The sequence below is a fragment of the Pelodiscus sinensis genome, chromosome 4 (assembly GCF_049634645.1).
Source record: "Pelodiscus sinensis isolate JC-2024 chromosome 4, ASM4963464v1, whole genome shotgun sequence".
In the NCBI taxonomy this organism is placed as follows: Eukaryota; Metazoa; Chordata; order Testudines; family Trionychidae; genus Pelodiscus; species Pelodiscus sinensis.
This window is the reverse complement of record NC_134714.1, coordinates 33,427,019-33,445,713: the sequence shown is the minus strand read 5'-3', so window position 1 is coordinate 33,445,713 and position 18,695 is coordinate 33,427,019. Positions and strand designations below refer to the sequence as shown.

General features: G+C 39.6%; 1 protein-coding gene across 5 annotated transcripts in view; it reads right to left on the bottom strand.

The window, feature by feature from the left end:
• FOXN3 (forkhead box N3) overlaps window positions 1-18,695 on the bottom strand; it is a 340,491-nt gene that overhangs the window by 41,696 nt on the left and 280,100 nt on the right. For 3 of the 5 annotated variants that reach the window (XM_025184274.2, XM_006122337.4, XM_006122336.4), the window contains one exon: window positions 422-487. The exons of 1 other annotated variant lie outside the window; for it this stretch is intronic. In XM_025184274.2, coding sequence (XP_025040059.1) covers window positions 422-487 — 66 coding nt within the window. The remainder of the gene's footprint in view (window positions 1-421; window positions 488-18,695) is intronic. One more of the 5 variants, XM_014573258.3, reaches the window with a different exon arrangement.

Sequence of the window (18,695 nt, the reverse complement as noted above, 5' to 3'; positions counted from 1 at the left end):
AAAATATGAAGTGTGCATTCAAGAGAGGAGTTGAATTAATCACTGGAAAGCATCCAGGCAATCACACACATGATGGAGTCAAATCAAATCTAAATGAAAACAAAAACTATGTATCCATTTTCTCTCTCTACTTTTGGCTGTTACTCCTGGTCTTAACTCACTTGTGTGTATTACATATATTCAATGAATAACAACAATCTTATCTCTCTAATGCAGAGATATACAATTGTTATTCAAGTAAAGATGGGTGTTCTATTTAAAAAAACAACAAAATAATATTTCGGGTAAATTAGTGTCTGCAAGGGAATTTATATTTCTCTATTAGATCCTCCTATATTGTCTGGTAGGCTGTATATTTATAAAAAGAGAATGTTAACTTTATAGGTCTACGTTACTATATGCTATAGAAATATCTACTCACAACCTGCTTGTATCTCAGGGGGAGTATTCAAAAGCATCATGGCAGTGGCAGCATCAATGTCAGGATCTGGAAAAATCAACCAATAAATACATTATTTACAACTGGGCTAATCTTCTTTTTACCCCCCTGCTAGACCGAATCTCTGCATTGAGAAGGAATAAAGATCCAATTTGCTTTGGAAAATTCCAACATGTGATCAAACTTGCGCGTGATCCCAAAACTTCTGTTAAATTAACTACACTGAGGTAAGTATATTTATCACTGTAATGTATGCTTGTGCACACAGTGTGTTCTGTTATTCCTCTCAAGCTTGCTACTTAATTTCTGTAAGGAGCATTTAGGTTTCATTACTAATGCTCTGTGCAAGTAGAACTCTTATCATGAGTTGGAGTGTCAACGTATTGGGATAAACAATAGCACAGTGAAGAGCTTCAAACACATAGTCAGACACAAAGATGACATGTGATCATTTTCATATGTCAATAAGAATTTAAATTAATAGTGAGAAAGTGCCGAAATCAAAACCTCTAAAAATCTATGAAAACAAAACCAGTGTTTCACTGAAAATACCTAAGTGATTTGCATCCATACCAGCTATTGTTACTTTTGATAAAAGCAAAAATTGTTACTTGGCTGCCATTATTCGCAAATCGGTTTCTGAATCCATTTTGAGCCATCAGTTGACAGATGGCAAGTTAGAGAGACAGAATAAAATATGATCCTTTTATAACTATATTCACTTTTTTCAGACGCAGCAGCGCGGCTGCTATGGAAATGGAGGTAACCATGACAACAGTAAACAACCCAAGAACGGCCACTGAATAAGCTGAAAAGAACATCTGCCCCAGCAAAGCGTCCCAGCTGCCCTGGGGCGAAACTTGCTAATCGTGCAGTGATGCCGTGTGACAGAGAAAGCCGCCTATGCCATGTCCAAATAAATGAAGTGTGCAATTGAAGCAGACATAAAAACGCACGCCCTTGCCGACTGCTGCCTCTGTAGTGTTAAACTGAATGACTAATGAGCTCATTTAAAAAAAAAAAACACAACTTGTCAGTATTTATACTAAATTATGTACCAAAAAAATTCAATTTGCTGCTAATAGCTTCATGGTACTTTATTTTGGGTATTACATTGGAAAATTACTTTTTACTGTTAAAAATACATTTTTCATAGTTTTATATGTGCCATTCTATTTCCAGGGAAGTAAATGTGATATAGTATAAAGCCCTACAAGCTATTAATAATACAAATGATGCAGAGCATAAAAGATTCTAATATCTAAGCAAAAATAAATTAACTCCACCTACAAAGACAAAGAGTTTGATTCCAGCTTGAGTGTGTGTGTGTCTCTCTCTCTCTCTCTATATATATATATAGACACACATACACACACAAACACACTGTATTATAAATGGGTATAACAACTTCATCTACGATTCCTGTAACAGTAAATTCAAAAAATACAGAATCAGTTCCAAGAAGTTTTTACGCCAGTTTGGTTCTACCTCTGCTCTGGATTTGCACAGGTGCCAATATACAGAAAGGCAGTTGCTGAACTTCAGCTCACATCAGCATTTCCTACTGCCAAGGGTCACTCCTAGTACACGCCTCATAAAAGAGTTCACAAACTCACATTCATTATTAACTCTGAAAACAGGCCAAAGGCAGGGTTTGTCCCAAAAGTCTGCACTGCCGCGGAGCTGTTTGGAAATGGAAATTAACTTTTACACATGACCCTTGGGTGGAACTGTGTGTTTAATACACCACATTTTGCAGGATCAAGTTAAATTACAGCAAATAAAATATTGTTTTCTTTAGCTACACTAAAAAGGAAGAGTACCCAGAAGAGATTCATATTTAAAACAGAACAATCTTACCCATGTTAAACACTAACTTAGAAAACAGAATGGAAAGAACTTTAGTATGCCAATGTATTTTGTTGCTATTCATGAAGCCAGTTTTAGCCTTTATTTATAGGATGTCCCTGTATGATCTTACTTTCTGGTTTTCTTAACTTAGGTGATGTTCCAGTGTCTGGATAGCAAAGACTGTGGAGAAACAATCTTTTCCAGTGAAATTACAAGCAAAAGCATACCCATGGAAACGCTTATAAACAACTCCTACATTTTGGGTCTATATCAATGTGGCCAGCATAGCTTGAAAATGTTATATGTTTTAGGATTTGACACTTCTACAAGAACAAAGGTGGTTTTGTAATCACTTGGACACTAATCACAACTGCTACAACAAACATGGGGTGTCCACAGCAGCTATTTTCCACAACACAACCAAGCTTCCTAGATATGTCCACACCTGCTATGCTGTCTAGCCATGTTTGTATCCTGCACTTTTGACAAATCTCAGCAGAGGACACAGCACCCAGAAGATATGCACACAGGGTGGTATCAGCAAAATAAGGGACCATCCACATTGGGATGGCATACTGAACGTAGAAATGGGACCAAGTTGGGAACTACATGACCTGGGCAGAAGCCTCATCTGTACCATTATAAAGAAAAAAGCATCTCAGTCTTGTAACATGAAGAATACCACATGACAGAATAGGTCACAAGCAGAGATAAAGGCAAAACACTGATAGGTGACAATCACTGCACTACCTGATTAGAAACAGGTAAAAAGTTGGAGGATAGCCAGTGCAATAGCGCAAACTGACCGTGGAAGGGCAAGTTCATGCTCTAATGTCAAAGGGACTCAATGTAGTTGTCAAGGAGATTTTTAGAAGGGGGAAAACAGAATTGTAATCAGAAAAATGCTTTTATTTTACCTTAGCTATAAAAACAAAGTAGGCATGTTTTGATCTCTTTTTAATCTAGAAAAGGAGAAACTAGAATAGACAACTACAGAGAGTGAAAGAGATTCACAAGGTGGAAATAGAAGAAATCCATCTAAACGGGAAAAGGACAAGAAGGAGATGAAGGAAAAAGTGATGGGTGTTATAAAGTGCATGAGGAAGAAGTCAAAATGGGTTCAGAACCAGAGCTCTGAAAAGGCAACAGCAAAAGCAAATGATCAATTGTAGTTTGATCTCCGAACTAAAGATGTTAAATATCGATTAATTTACTAGTTGAATAGTCAATGGAATTTCCATCAACTTCTCGACTAGTTGATAGGCATGTCCGCATTCCTTCTTTGAAATGTACAAGAGCCCCAGTGGGGGCTCTTGTGCACTTCAAAGTTGGAACTCCACATGCAGCCTGGGCCAGCGGGAACTCTCGCTGACTCCGGGCTCCACAGGGCACTTCCACTTTGAAATGCACACACACCTGCGTAGAGCCTGGGGTCAAAGTCCCTCATTGACCCCGGGTTCCATGCCCCTTTGAAATGCCGCACGCAGCCCAGGATCAGCTGGGAACTCCCCAGCTGACCCTGGGGTCTACGTGGTGCTGCCACTTTGAAACACCGCAGTGGCATTTCAAAGGGGGCAGCGCCGCACAGCTGATCCCAGGCTCCATGTGGTGCTGCAACTTTGAAATGCCATGGCGGTGTTTCAAAGCAGCAGCGCTGCACAGAGCCCGGGATCAGTAGTGCGGCTCTACCCCTTTCAAACACTGCATCAGTGTTTCAAAGTGGCAGCGCTGCACAGAGCTTGTATTCTGGGCTCCATGAGGTGCTGCTGCTTTGAGGTTCTGGTAATACCAGTAAAAACCTACATGGGTAGATTCAGCGAAACCCGGTAGGCCTGTGTATGGGCAACAATAAACAATAGGTCTAATGGGCCACACATAAAACCCCAGTGGGCCTGCAGGCCACAGAATGCCCACCATTGCCGTAAACAGTAACACAAGTGCATGTAACAGCTTGAATGGGCATAGTCTAAAAGGCACTGATGTGGTATACACTTTGGATGGACTGTACTTGTAATTCTGCTACTAAACTTTATTCTGCATTGTACTCAAAAGTGAGGATTCCTTTGACACATCAAAGACAAAAACACACATGTGCATACAAATCCTTTCTTGTATCAGAGCATTGGTTATTTTTTCAGTTATGTTTATGACCAACATTCACTTTAAAAGCTATACTGTTTATATTAAAGGTATGTACAGATCACAATATGTTCTATACAGTAATTCAGAATGGTCAAGTAATGATCATGAAGTATCTTGGCATAAAATTGATTACAAAAAGCCAGAAGGTAACAAGAAGTGACAAAAAATAATTAAAAACAAAAGGTGGCACCTGAGAAACCCTAATGTGCCAGCTGTCCGTGTATTATGTTGTTCAGATTTTTGACTTACAGTTTCACACAGAAGGAAAAAACATTTTATCTTAAAATTATTGGTTTATTATTTATAATAAAGTTTTTAATTTCAAATTCTTTGGCTACCAGAGGAAGATATTCCAGGCCTGCCAAAATGCTAGTTCTTCCCTCATCACTGAAACATCTATAAAAAAACAAAACAGGTATAAAAATGAAAAGGAGTGATGTTCTTTCAAAATATTATTCCTAACAAAATTGTATGGTATATGACTATACAGTACATCATTTTCCATTAAATCATTATAGCACCACACTGAATTTATTCCAAAATAAAGAAAACAGCAATTTAAGTATTTTAAGCAACTATATCCTGAAATTTAAAGCTCAAATTCCAAGAAAGAGGCACTTAAATCCATAGTTTAGCACCTAAAAACGTAGGTAGTTGATAACGTCTAAATGCAAGTCTTTAGGCATTTCTGGCTTCCATCTTGCAAACTCTTATGCACATGAGCGATTTTACGCATTTGGATAGCTCCATTGAAGTCCATGGGACTACTCACATATATATTTGCAAGATTAGGGCCCAAGTAGGGATGTTAAATATTGGTTAATTGAATAGTTGAGTAACCTCATGCATTCTTATCTGTTAGTCAAACTATTCTGTAGTCCCTGGGGCAAGGCCAGCAGCAGTGTGGGGTGCCAGGCAGTTTGAAAATGAGCTCCTCTTGGGAGACAAGCTGCTTATTGCCCTGTGCTTCTGCCTATGATACAGAAGCAGCAGTGCGGGGTGACAGCCCTGTCTGTGGAGGGGGGGGGGGTTCCTGAGCTCCCAGACCCTGCGTGAACTGGAACTGAGCCAGACTGCCTGCTCACCTAGCTCCTAATACACTTTAAATGCAGAGCCACAGCACGTGTAGGTCCCGCATATGGTGTGAGCCAGAACTGCGCTGCGCTGCTGGTCAGCCAGCTAAAAAATTTACTGGTTGGGGGGGGGGGAGGGGAGGAGGAAAGAGTGAAATGTGTGTAGTCTATAGCATTAACCTATAAGCTTTTGCTTATCGGTTAATTGACTATACTATTACATCCTTAGGCTGAAGTTTGAGCATTTGGGTCTGAGTTTTGATTAATTCAATACAATGCACCAAGGCAGACACACTATTTAATTTCACTGACAACTCATGTAAAAAGCCAAGTCAGTATGTATACTGCATTATCTGTTTACCATGATCATCACCATACCATGTTCATTGACACAGACAAGAATATACAAAATTTTCTTTTAGTTTTTCTATTAAACAATTTTAACAGCTTTTATCGTAATATTTGGTTGATTTATTTGTTTTACTTGCTTCTAGTTTTCCATTAGCCTGTCCATTCCATTCTTTACTATAGGATCTAATTATTTAAGCATGTACTCTTCCGCTGTGTACAAAACATGCAACGCTAATGCCTTATTGTCCATAGTATCAAGCACCACATTCCCCACCCAACTCCCACCACTCCGTATTTGCTAATCTCTAATAATTTTTCTTGGCATTATCCATTTTCAGCAATGGAACTCTGCAAAAACAACCATGCTCTCTTCACCTTTTATCCTCAGGCTCAGAATCCCAATAGGTCAACTCATAGTTTCTCCTTGCTTAATCTGTCTTTAAGAGATGTACCCTCTCTCTTCCCACATGATGACTGTTAAGCTTGAAAACGGAGAAGCAAAACTCAAGATACCTCAGTGACATACAAAATAATTAACAATGAAGGTCCATCAAGTACTTCCATTTACTTTCACCAGTGATTGAGAGAAGGGCAGCTGATAAAATTAACAGATAATAAGCACAAGCAGACAAAAGGAAATACCTTCAGGCAACTAGAGAGAACCTATGAAACTCCTTACTGCGGGACATTACTGAACCTGACTCAGAAACACTGAATAAGATTGAGTAGGACTTTTTTGAACTAAATGGAATTGCTTGTGGGAGAGCAACTGAAAACTAGTAAGGACCAGTAAATTATTTTGTTATGGCAATTCATAGGTGCACTTGCCATAATGCCAAATGAACCACCACCAGTTTTTCAGGATTTTTTAAAAAGTTCATCATTAAATAATATGGAACACTGATAGCAGAAGTCTCTCTCTACTCAACATCGGCATTTAAAAATGTATTGTCATTGAACAATAGAAGAAAAAATGATGTTACAGAATGAGTTGTTTAATGTATGTTAAACAACTCATTCTGTTACATCATTTTTTCTTCTATTGTGTTTTTTCCCCTAATATAATTGTAAACTTTGCACACTTCCAGATTCATGAAACAGGTTAATCTATCCTGGAAAGCTTCATATCATAACCTTTGATCTTAGCTGTAAAGAGTAACATTAGTTAGCTGTAAAAAGTATAGATAATAGTTTATAGTCAAAACAGGATAAAATCTTTAGAGAAAGTCTGAAAAGATGACAGACTTACATTTTAAACCCATTGAGGGGCATAATAATAAAATCTATGACTGGCTTTTCCTGTCTGCGTATTGCTGAATGTTTTTCCTTCAATTTTTAAGGAAGAGGGAATACATTTACCATTATAAGCGGTACCAGTATGATCTTGGCTTTGTCTGGTCTACACTTAAAATTTTAAAGAGCAGCTATACAGTGCTTTAAAATGAGCCATGGCACAAGCGCTCTATATAAACCACCTCCAGAAAGAGAGCGGCTTACAGTGCTGGGAATCCTGCTATAGCATGGTTTACAGTGGCCTTTATAGTGCTGTAATTTGCTATGCTCGGAGGGGGGGGTGTGTGTGTGGGTGGGTGGGTGGGTGGGTGGGTGGGTGGGTGGGTGTGTGTGTGTGTGTGTGTGTGTGTGTGTGTGTGTGTGTGTGTGTGTTTGTTTCATACCCCGGAGCCAGAAAGTTACAGTGATGTAAAATGCCAGTATAGACTTAGACCTTGTCTGCCCTCCATCCCCCATCTGTATAGTATTAGGATGAAATACAGGATGTAGAAAACAGTGGTCAACTTATGTAAGGACATGATCAAAAGAAAAGAAAATGGAATTCTTGGGCAAAGATCTGTCATTCCATCATTCACTCATCTACAATTTAGTCAAAAATTACAGTAGGCTTCTTGGTTCTGCATGATCTTACTTGTCAGAATTTAGAATTTTGTTACTAACAAAACTGCTTCACAAGTTCAGATTTCTCTTCTTTTCAAATGTTGAGCTCCCCCACCTTAACACAAATAGTTTAATCAAGGATGTTACTCTTTTTCTATCAGATACTCACTTTTGGACCAAGTCCTTTTTTCTCTCTGCTGCTGGTCATAGCCATGTTAACATAGCCAGGATTATGGTAAGGTGAAATCCACCTCTGGGCACAGAAGCCCTATACACTAGTTACACTTTATTTTCCTTACTCAGCACCTCCACTGAGGACAACCTACTTCTTTATGAATTTATTAACAGAGTTTGAAGGGGCAATACTGAAGGGTCACAGCACAGGGATGAATCTTTAGGTATGTCTCCACTGCACGTTCTGCCCAAGCTTGCTTGGCCCTCCTATGCCAGAAAGGTAGGAAAATATTGCCCAGGTGGAGTTTGGGGAAGGCACTCGAGGACCATCAGCATTCAAGCTTCATAAGCCTATGTCCACAAGGTGTGTGGGTTACATCCTCACTGAAAACAAGGAAGGCTGTCAGCAAAGCAAGCAGGCTCAAGTCTATACCCTCTGTTGCGTATGCTAGCATAGGTGACTCGTGGTAGCACTCGGAAGGTGCACCAGCCCTCAGTAGCCTCACCAACATTTTAATCCTAAATTGAGTGCCTCCTTATGTCTCCCCCTCTGGGTGTATACTAGCCTGAGTTTAAAATACCCTCACTCCCAGGTGAGAGCGTTGTCTCATTTGGCTGTCTGGGGGTTTAGGGATCACACCTGGGTGAGAATCAGGATTAAATTTGTAATGAAGAGACTGAACCGCAAAGAAAAACCCATGGAGTGAGTCTCAGTGCCTGAGTCAACTGATTTGGAGTTTGAGGATAGAAACAGCAAGGCAGACATTCCCATTCAGGCTAAAGCCTGAGCTGTGAGAGTCCCCAAGATCTCAGATCAGCCCAAGCAGGAGTGTCCACACTGTTGTTCTTAGCCCCCTGAACTCCAGGGAGTTGACCCAGACTCTGAGACTTGATTCTGTGGATTTTTATTCTTTGCAGTGTAGACACACCCTGAGAGAACAAGCCCCTTTTATTGTTCATGTAGTGAGATCAGCCCAAATAAACTCTTCAATGCCAAGGAAGACTGATGTAAAGAAATTCACACCTAGCACTAGTTACTGTACTTGTTCCTGAATTAGAAGATTAAAACCCAGCTAATGAATAGAAACAAATCAATATTAGACTACACAAACTATCAGGTTTGACAATTTGTTTAAAACGTAAATCAAAAGACACAAACAAAAGCAAAAGCAAAATTTAGTTAGAGCAATATTGGATCTCATGAATTTTTTGAAAGTGTATCCTCCACTTAGAGACCTAAGGATCAGATAAAGTTCTCAGAACAGAAATCCAAAGAGATTAAAAGCACATTTCCCACTAGAACACCTGGCAATCCTTTTTGCACTGAGTATGCCAGCTCCAATCTATACATACAGACGCTAAAGACCATATATAGTTCTTGGGAGGATTGTTGAGCATTCTCCACAGGGAGCAATGTTGAATGCTGTTGGGATGAGCAGCTTTTCTACTCCTGTGAAGCGTATTAATAGAGGAGGGCAGACAATTCTAGCAACAGTTACATTGTATGACTGAACTATGTTTGGAACCAGGTTTTAATACTTAACCTTTTCATTCTTTCTGGGATAATCCTTCCTCTAAAATTCTTTTAATTTAAAGGGGAAAAAAAAGAGAAAAATCTAGCATCTGGTATTTTTTACCTCTTTTGTAGCAAACTGACACTAAGTCAGTGTTTAGGACAGCATTTTCTTTTTAATGGGGTTAATACTCAATATTTTCCTTTATATTAAAGCAAGGAAAATTAGGTAGGCCCTTTGAGAGCTTTTAACTATAATTGTAGACTGGTTGTTACATACACTTAATTTCCAATCTTCGCGATTCATATTTTGGGTATGTATTGGTCTTCTTTTAGTGAAGGCTTCTGCTAACACTCACATACCTGACTAATCTTTGAAACAATCCTCAAGTATATACTTTAATCGTAGGATTGGAGCCTTTCATTTTTGTTAAGATCTAACCTGCATGCAGTTTGTTTAGAACAATTGGTAGGCATTCCTCCACCACAGTTTAATAAGTACTGAAAATCATCCTGTTACTTTAAAAAAAAATGTCTTTTTATCTCATATTTAATAGATGAAAGTTCTGTTGTATACATACGTACACACACGCACACACCCTCTCCCCCCACTACAGGACCATAAAATATATTTTCACATTTCTTTTTTTTTTTTTAAAGATTTTCTTTGGTTCTGTTGTATTGGTTTTCTTGAGCTTATAGTTACAGATCTCCTCCTATTGAACAGATTGCAGACTTTGCTATTTATTGCATTGTATACTGCATCGTATCAAACCAGTAACACGAGACTGATGACACATCGAAAATTTGAAATTACTTTATAAAATACTGGAAAAAATGTGAATGGATCCCATAAGCAGTTCAAAATTCTGTAAGAGGGCACTTCACACTGACTCAGAATGTCAGAGTTTGAGGGTATGACTTTACAACTCAAAGACATTCACAATCATTAAATAATCATGATCATTCTACTGTGCCATAATCTGGCAACAAAAACCCGGACAATGCTTTGAAAAAATGAAATGAGCACACTGACAGGGAAGAAAGGATTCTATTCCTTCTACTGCTGATTTACTGTGACTCAGGCCACATCTAGACTTGTGGGAAGATTGACGTGGTGGGTGGTTGATCCTATGGCATTCAATTTAGCAGGTCTAATAAAGACCAATAAATTGAATACTGAGAGTGCCCCCATCGACTGTGGTGGGAATGGTGCCAAAGTTCAGCTTAAAAAGTATGTCTACTCCAGTTACATTATTTACGTAGCTGGAATTGCATACCTTAAATTGACCTTCCCCTGTAATATAAGCCCAGCCTGAGGTCTGTACTACGGGGGAAAGTCAGCTTACCAATATGTAATAATGGGGATACTATTCACCTATCTAATAGGGAGAACAGAAGGAGGAAGAGATCAATTAATAGGACTTTCCCTGTTTCCTTACATAATGAATGAAAATAGCAATGCAATGCAAACCAAATCAAAACCATCACAGACACAACCATCTATAAACTTAAAAAACAACAAATGGTCTGGTAGCACTTTACAGTCTAACAAAACATGTAGATGGTATCACGAGCTTTTGTGGGCACAGCCCATTTCTTCAGATGCCTGGAGTTTTGAGTTTAGGATGTGCAGACCCAAAATAAATAGGGGAGAAGGGAGAAAGGAAAGAAAAGGAAGGGGGCAGGAAACAAGGAGCAGAGGGTATGAAAATGTCAGAGAAAAACAAGTAGGCAGAACTGGTAACCTGTAAGCACCTAAAGACTGATAGTTAAAAAAAAGAAGATAAAGATCATAGAATAGCAATTAGATAGGAAGGGTACTAACACAAGAATCTACACAAACAAAGAGCTGTGGGCACCTTCATTGAATGTTAGGTTGATAAAGTCAACAACCATCTATGTTGTTGATGTTGCTGTATATTCAAAACACCTTGACAGGGACTTGATACTGATGGTGCTGAGCACATTGGCCCTGAACTAGCTCTAAATTAGATACACACACTTTGAACACAAGTAGTCCCATGGACCAGGGCCATACTTAGCACTTTGCAAGAACAACATGAGATTAGAGCTACTTTATAAAATTCTAGCAGCTCAGGATGAGGTGTTAACAAATGAATGAAATATCTTTTGCACTTTCATTATCAATCATAACAGAGAGTGGAAAAATAGGTTTTGTGCCCGGGCTGGTAAAAATTTCCACAAGAATATCGTAAGAAACTATTTTTGATGTTCCATACTCATACTTTTCTTTTCTCCTGTCTACATTTCAGGTTCTCTGACACAGCCCTCAATTTCCAATGAAGACAACTCACTGAACGTACATTGCTGGGGACCACCAATAACTCCTCCAATGTTCACTGGACCAGGGAAATTGTTAAGACAGAAGGAGAGTTTCTTTATAGTTTCTTTTGAATCATTTTTAAAAACCTCCCCACTCAACACTGTTATTTTTATACCCAAATAGGAGGGAGAGGGAGTAGAGAATACTTATTTTAACATCTAATAGCTTTTAGTGAGACCAACATTTTTTTTTTAACAGAGACAGTTCTGTGAAATTGTGTCAATTACAGCACATTGTCCAGAATAATTCTACTAGTTCCTTGAGGACAGTAAAATAAGAAACTCATTTAAAATGTAATTTGCTATCTTCATCTACATGTTATAGAGCAAAGCATTAAAATTAATGCTTATCTATGGAGCCAAATCTAAGAATTATCTGGCAATTATATTTATAAAAATAAGAACACAAAATGAAGAGAATTCATTAACCTTGCACCCCCAACTCTGCCCTTTTTGAACGCTAATTTTTAATGATCACCTATTTATTCTCTAGGGAACTCAAACAGACTTGCTAATGACTACTGCACAATAGAACTCTTGCCTGATCTCATGCCCTTTCATGGCTAGAAAATGAAAAGTTTCTAGGTACCTAAGCATCCAAAGAAAGAATATTTCTCTTCTTATTCTTCATAGACCTGCTATGCTTCTGTGTGTGTCCAGTAGGGGGTAGAAAATCTCAAAGTATAATGAGGACTATGGACCTCCAAAATATTTAAAGACAGAAACCCTGGTTTATTCTTCAGTTAGACCCATAATGTATAAAGTAAACTTACTCCAACTATACACCAGAAAGTGGAACTGCATGATGCATAGATCTGTTTCTTAAGGACATTACTTACTGCTCCCTTTTTATTGCTTCATAAACATTTCCTTTAGTACACCAAATATGCTAAACAGCACATATGATATTCTTTCTGTAAAATATACTGCACATTATTGTAAAGAGTACTAATGTTTCTCATTAGTAAAAGACTACAATTCAACTACAAAAATATTGTCTCTTAACTGCAAGACAAATTTCAGTATGAAATATCAACCTGATATTTATAGCAATCCTCGGTCTCATAAAAATAACCTGTTACATTTCATATCAAAGGCATTATACTATTAAAAAGCAGTACAAAACCTATCAATAGCTAGACTAAAAAAGATTATCCCAGTGCATGTCAATGTGTAATAAGTATTTCGTATTACAAATCAGTATCATTTGGCTACTATTAGAGGTGTACCTGAACAAAAACATCTGGTCCAACCATTCAATTTTGGGAAAGTGTGCAACCATATTTAAACATCAGAGGTGGGCCTGAGTTATAATTACCCTTATTCTAGTTCTGCAGATAGAAATTCATAAGTGTAATAGGGCATGTTCTTTTTATTTATGTATATTAAATAAATGAGAAAAAGGATCTGCATTCCAGAGGTGGAGACTGTGCTGTTTGGATCTACAAAGCAGGTACAGCCCAGGCAGTAAAAGTACAGGATACCTTATTGTACCCCAATTATCTGGACGTCCTCTTAAGATGACAGGATGACTCAGTTTCCTTAGATCATTCAGTTATGAGACGCCTCTGCTGAGACTGTCAACAAGGGTGTTAACTCGTGGTAATTGTGATGACCGGTCTCTCCCCCTGCTTCCCCCATCTAGTTACCACTAAGGCCCCATCCCTGTGATATCAGAGTGCCTCATGTATTTAAAAATAATTAAAAAAAACCCTCTCTCTCCATTCCTAACTATAGAGAAAATTGATTGTGTGTGAGAGACACAACCTTACTGGAGGGAAAGACAAGTCAGGGAGCTGAACTTTGCACTTAGTTCTGAACGCAGAAAGGTTTATAGTTAGAGTCCTGCAAATCTGGAGATATCCGCATCCATGGATGTCGACATCTGTGGCTTATTTTTGCAGATACAGATGCGGATAAGGATACAAAATTTCTCTATGGTTAGCTCACATTCTTTTATGGGACTGAGTTCCATAGGCTGGGTTCAAATTCTATAAAAGTTCCATCTTCTCTACGTGCCTTCTACTGGTCAATTCTTTCATGGTTCCAGTGAAATGTAGCTATTGAGGGACATCATAGCTGCAGAGGAAGAAGCAATCTCACCTGTAGTTAATAAGACAAAGGCCTTTACTTGAACTCAGAAGGGGAGGGCTTGGTACCTCTATTGCTAAATGCACAGACTGTTGAACTTTTACCAGTCAGAGGCTAAGACTACAAAGGCACTTTACAGCACTGTAAAGTGTAAATGTGAACCAGGCTCCTCCCCTAGTGGAAGTGGTTTACATAGATTCATGCTGTGGCCACACTTTCAGTTTAAAGCACTGACACAGCTGCACTTAAATGTTTAAAGTGTAGACAAAGCCAGAGATTTTTCAGGGCAGTAACTCCACTCTTACATACAACTAAGTGCAATAATCAAAGCTGGAAGTCATATACCCATAGATCACCATGACGAGTCTCAAACCAATCCTATTACTTGGCATTTTTTGCTGCCATAGCAACATGGGCTTCCAACAGCTGCAAGGAATCCAAAACACTGCAAGCTGTGGACAGAATTATCAGAGGGCTATCCATCAGAAGAGATCTTTGCAGTACTTTTTTCATCCAACCTACTTCATTTTTATCACACAGATGTTCAAGAGAGACCTGGATTTGTCATCCAGACTAAAATACTTGTCTTTCGAGTCTAGCTTCTTGGTTCCCATAATGACTAGCATGCTGTGTCTTCAACAGGGAGTCAAATAACTCCCGGCAACCAGAAACACGCCTGGTGCAGTGTCATATCTAGAGAAAATTGCTCCTTGACCTCTACATGTGATCATCTTATGGTCCAAGTCTGATTTGATAAATCTTATCTGAATTTGTGTAACTGCCTGGGCTATTAATAGACAGAAAACTGCTGAAACCTTTTTAGATGCAAATAGAGTATTTGACTCAATGATAGCCTCTTGAAGTACAATTCACAGGTTGACAATACAGTTTTTCTTTTAGATGTTCTAAGCTTAGTCAGCAATTACTTTCAGTAGGTGACCTTTCCCCTCCTTACAGAATAGGGTAGAAAGGAAGAACCACTATCTATGAAGAATGGGCTGTGGCTAGAATACCACATTAGGACTCAAGAGACCTAGGTAGAATTACAGATTTGGCCACTGACTTCTTGAGTAACGGTGGATCTATTTGAATCCACTCTGTGCCTCAATTCCTGGTTTGTAAAATGGAAATAAACACTTGCACACACAGACGATATGTGGGGGTCATCAGAAGACACATGCACCCAAATGCCATGGGTCAGAGGGGCAAGTGGCTGGCCAGCAGCCGGTAGAGCCAGATTCTCTGTGCTGCCTGAGGGCAAGCGAGGGGGGCCTGGCACCCACAATAGGGGTCCCCCTCCACAACTGGCAGGGCATGAGGAGCAACGTGTCCCAGCTTGCTCTGTTCCTCCAGCCATATCTGGTCCCCAGCTGCATCATGCCACTTGCTGTGCCGCTGTCAATGAGTGCAAGTGTCAGGCCCCCCACTGTTGGCACTGCTAGTTCCCCGGACCACATCGCCTGGGGAAGGGGGAACAGGTGGGGGCAGAGAAAAAGTGAGGGTGGAGCAAGAGCAGAGAAAGGGCAGAGCAGGGGGTGGGAGAAGCAGGGGTGGATGTTAGTGCAAGGGCAGAGAGAGGAGAGAGCAGGGAGAGTGAGAGTCAGGGGTGGAGGGTGGTTGTCCTGGACTTTCTCCGGGCTGGGAGTTCATGTGGCCCCCCCATGTCCCTTTCACCAGTCGTCACTGCTTCCCCACCTCATAGAAGTGTTGTGATGCTAAAACACACTAATTGTGAGATGTTCAGATGCTATGGTATAGTGGTAAATACACGGAGAATTACTTTTAGTTACATTCTATTTAGTCTTACATGATTATTATATCCCTCCACCTTCCTTTCTTGCGGGTTAATTTGTTTGGGTTTTTTTGGGAGGGGGGCATCTCTTGTCATGTAAATCCCACCGTCTATTTCAGGTACTTTTATGGCATCCGTTTCCATAGTATGAGAGTGCCTCTCAGTCGCCAATGGATTCATTCTCACAACACTCCTGCAAGGTGCAGCAGTGCTACTCTCTCCATTTTACAGACTGGGTACTGAGGCACAAAAGGGTAAAGTGACTTATCCAGGAAATGGTGTCAAGTATCAGAGGGGTAGCCGTGTTAGTCTGAATCTGCAAAAGCGACGAGGAGTCCTGTGGCACCTTATAGACTAACTGAAGTGTAGGAGCATAAGCTTTCGTGGGCAAAGACCCACTTCGTCAGACGAAGTGTATCTGACGAAGTGGGTCTTTGCCCATGAAAGCTTATGCTCCTACACTTCAGTTAGTCTATAAGGTGCCACAGGACTCCTCGTCGCTTATCCAGGAAAGTCTGTGGTGGAGCAGGAACTTGAACACAGATTCCTCGGTGCTTGCCCAGTGCCCTGACCACTGAACCATCCTTCCTTGTTAGTTATTCTCACCGCTAAACTGGACCCCTTTAGTTTTCATTATAAAATTTCCTTAGGCAAAGCAAGCAAAACTGGACATAAAATTCACCAAAGGAGAGCATAAATGCCATTGGTCCTACCTTCTCAATGGGCCATACTTTCAACTCAAATTTCATCCCATGTGACCTGAACTACACCTAATCAGCTTCCCGATGCCACCCTCACCCTGTTCTTAGTCGCTTGGCATGTTAGGCTCAGTTCTGATCCCTGCAAGCATGAGACACATAGATATAGTTATTTTAATTAGGGATATAAAATCCCATTTAAAATGTTAACCAATTAAATGGTATGTTTAACTGGTTAACAGGCCCGCCGCATTGCACCACGGGCTGCTCTGGCTAGGATGGGTGCAGGTTACTCTGGTCAGCATGCCAGTAAGACGAATGCTTACTGGGTAACCCTTTTCATCACTAATTTTAATGCAACATTTGTGCAGCCTAACCCTGATTCCAGGCCAGAAAGTAAAACTTTAATATAAAAAACAAACTTAAATTGCTCAGTGCTTGTTAATTATATAGCTAGTTATTTTGATTAGCACATTCAGAACCTGAATGAACTGGACACAAATAGAAAAGCACACATGCACGCAAAACCTGGAAGTATTATTAAAAGTAATGAAAAATTATAATTTAGAAAGAATAATTATTTGTAACTGGCATTTTATTACTAACAAAGGCTCTCTTCTTTGCTGCCGTACTGATTTCTTGTTTAGTGTAACCAAAGTTAATGTGCTATATTCAGATTATGCCATTAAGGTGGGAGCTGTGCACACCAGCTCTTGGGCAGCTGCCTGCCCCTTCCTCCTCCCTTCCCTCACCCCACATGTAACCACTTGAAAATTTCAGCAGTTACATGTTTACTTGAATAAACACAATTTAACATCCCTACTATTTACCAGAGTCCACACCATGCTGGGTTGATGAAAGAAACTTCATTATACACACTACCCACTAAATTGACCATCTGGTAGATTGATCGCCACAGTGTCAATCCACCTGGCAGTGGAGACAAGCCCCTCCCAGAAGTTGACTCAAGAACCCCCCCTGTTAATTTTGAAAATAAATAAGAGCTGGTTAATCTTATTTTCAGGCACTTTACAATCTAGCAGAGGACACACATTCTGAGCAATTTTAATTCACAAGTTTTATTCTTCTAAACTTTGTTTTAAATTATGCATACATACAGAGACTGCACTGTACATCAATGTACATGTGGCTATTTCTCTATTAGTTTCACTTTTCAGTTTACACTAAGATAACTGTAAACCACAGAATAAATATTATGATTTGCTACTGCATTTGATCTCTGTTTCTGAAACATGCACTACATTTAATTACTGTTTTGCTACAGCTCACCCACACAAATAAGCTGTGCATGCATGAATAGATGGAATCTCTTGAGAGCATGAAAAGGGTTAAAAAAAATGAGGACACTTATGTCAGCCCCTCCTTCCTCTCCCCTGCATTTCATCACACTGAAAGGGTTTAAAAGTAAAAAATTCCTTCCACATCATATAATCCTGGCATCTGCTGTGCAGTGGATCAAGCTCACTCGTTTTGTTCTGTGCTATTCCCAAAAGAAACTGTACAGACTGGGACCCAGAACTCATTTTCCATTCCCTAAAGTTTTCTGAATATCTGCTTTTCCTATTTAGGAACATCAGAAAAAGCAGTATAAATAGTTAGTAAATACAAAGTAACCTTTTCTGTATAAGTGCAATTCTGATTATGTTGCACAAGAAATGTAATTTCCTGAGGCTTTTTACTTCCTTACTTTATGATACACAGGATATGATATCAATCCACCAACTTGATTCTGCTGACCCTTTATTTAGCAGGTCTCAACTCACCCCTGACATTATTTACTTCAAATATGAAACCATTACTGAGATTAAGCCACAGCAGGAATTCGCTCATAGAGAGTGAGTAGGTCATTGTGGTCATGTTTATTATTTAGCAGTAGGATTAATTCATACCACAGCAACAATTCTCTGTGACTCCATTTATCACTTTCAAAACAAAGTACGTCAAACATGGAGCCATGGACTGGGTGCATCTCCCCACCATCTAGAATTTCTTTTATTAAGCACTGAGCCAGCAGTCACTCATGATATTTCAGTACAATTCTTGGGAGCATTCACTGTACGTCTAGACTACATGCCTCTGGCGACAGAGGCATGTAGATTAGACTGCCCGGCATAGGAAAATGAAGCGGCGATTTAAATAATCGCCACTTCATTTAAATTTACATGGCTGCCGCGCTGAGCCGATCAGCTGTTTGTCGGCTCAGCGCGGTAGTCTGGACGTTCCGCGGTCGACATCAAAGGCATTTGTCGACCTCCTAGGTATGCTGATCGGCTCAGCGCGGCAGCCATGTAAATTTAAATGAAACGGCGAT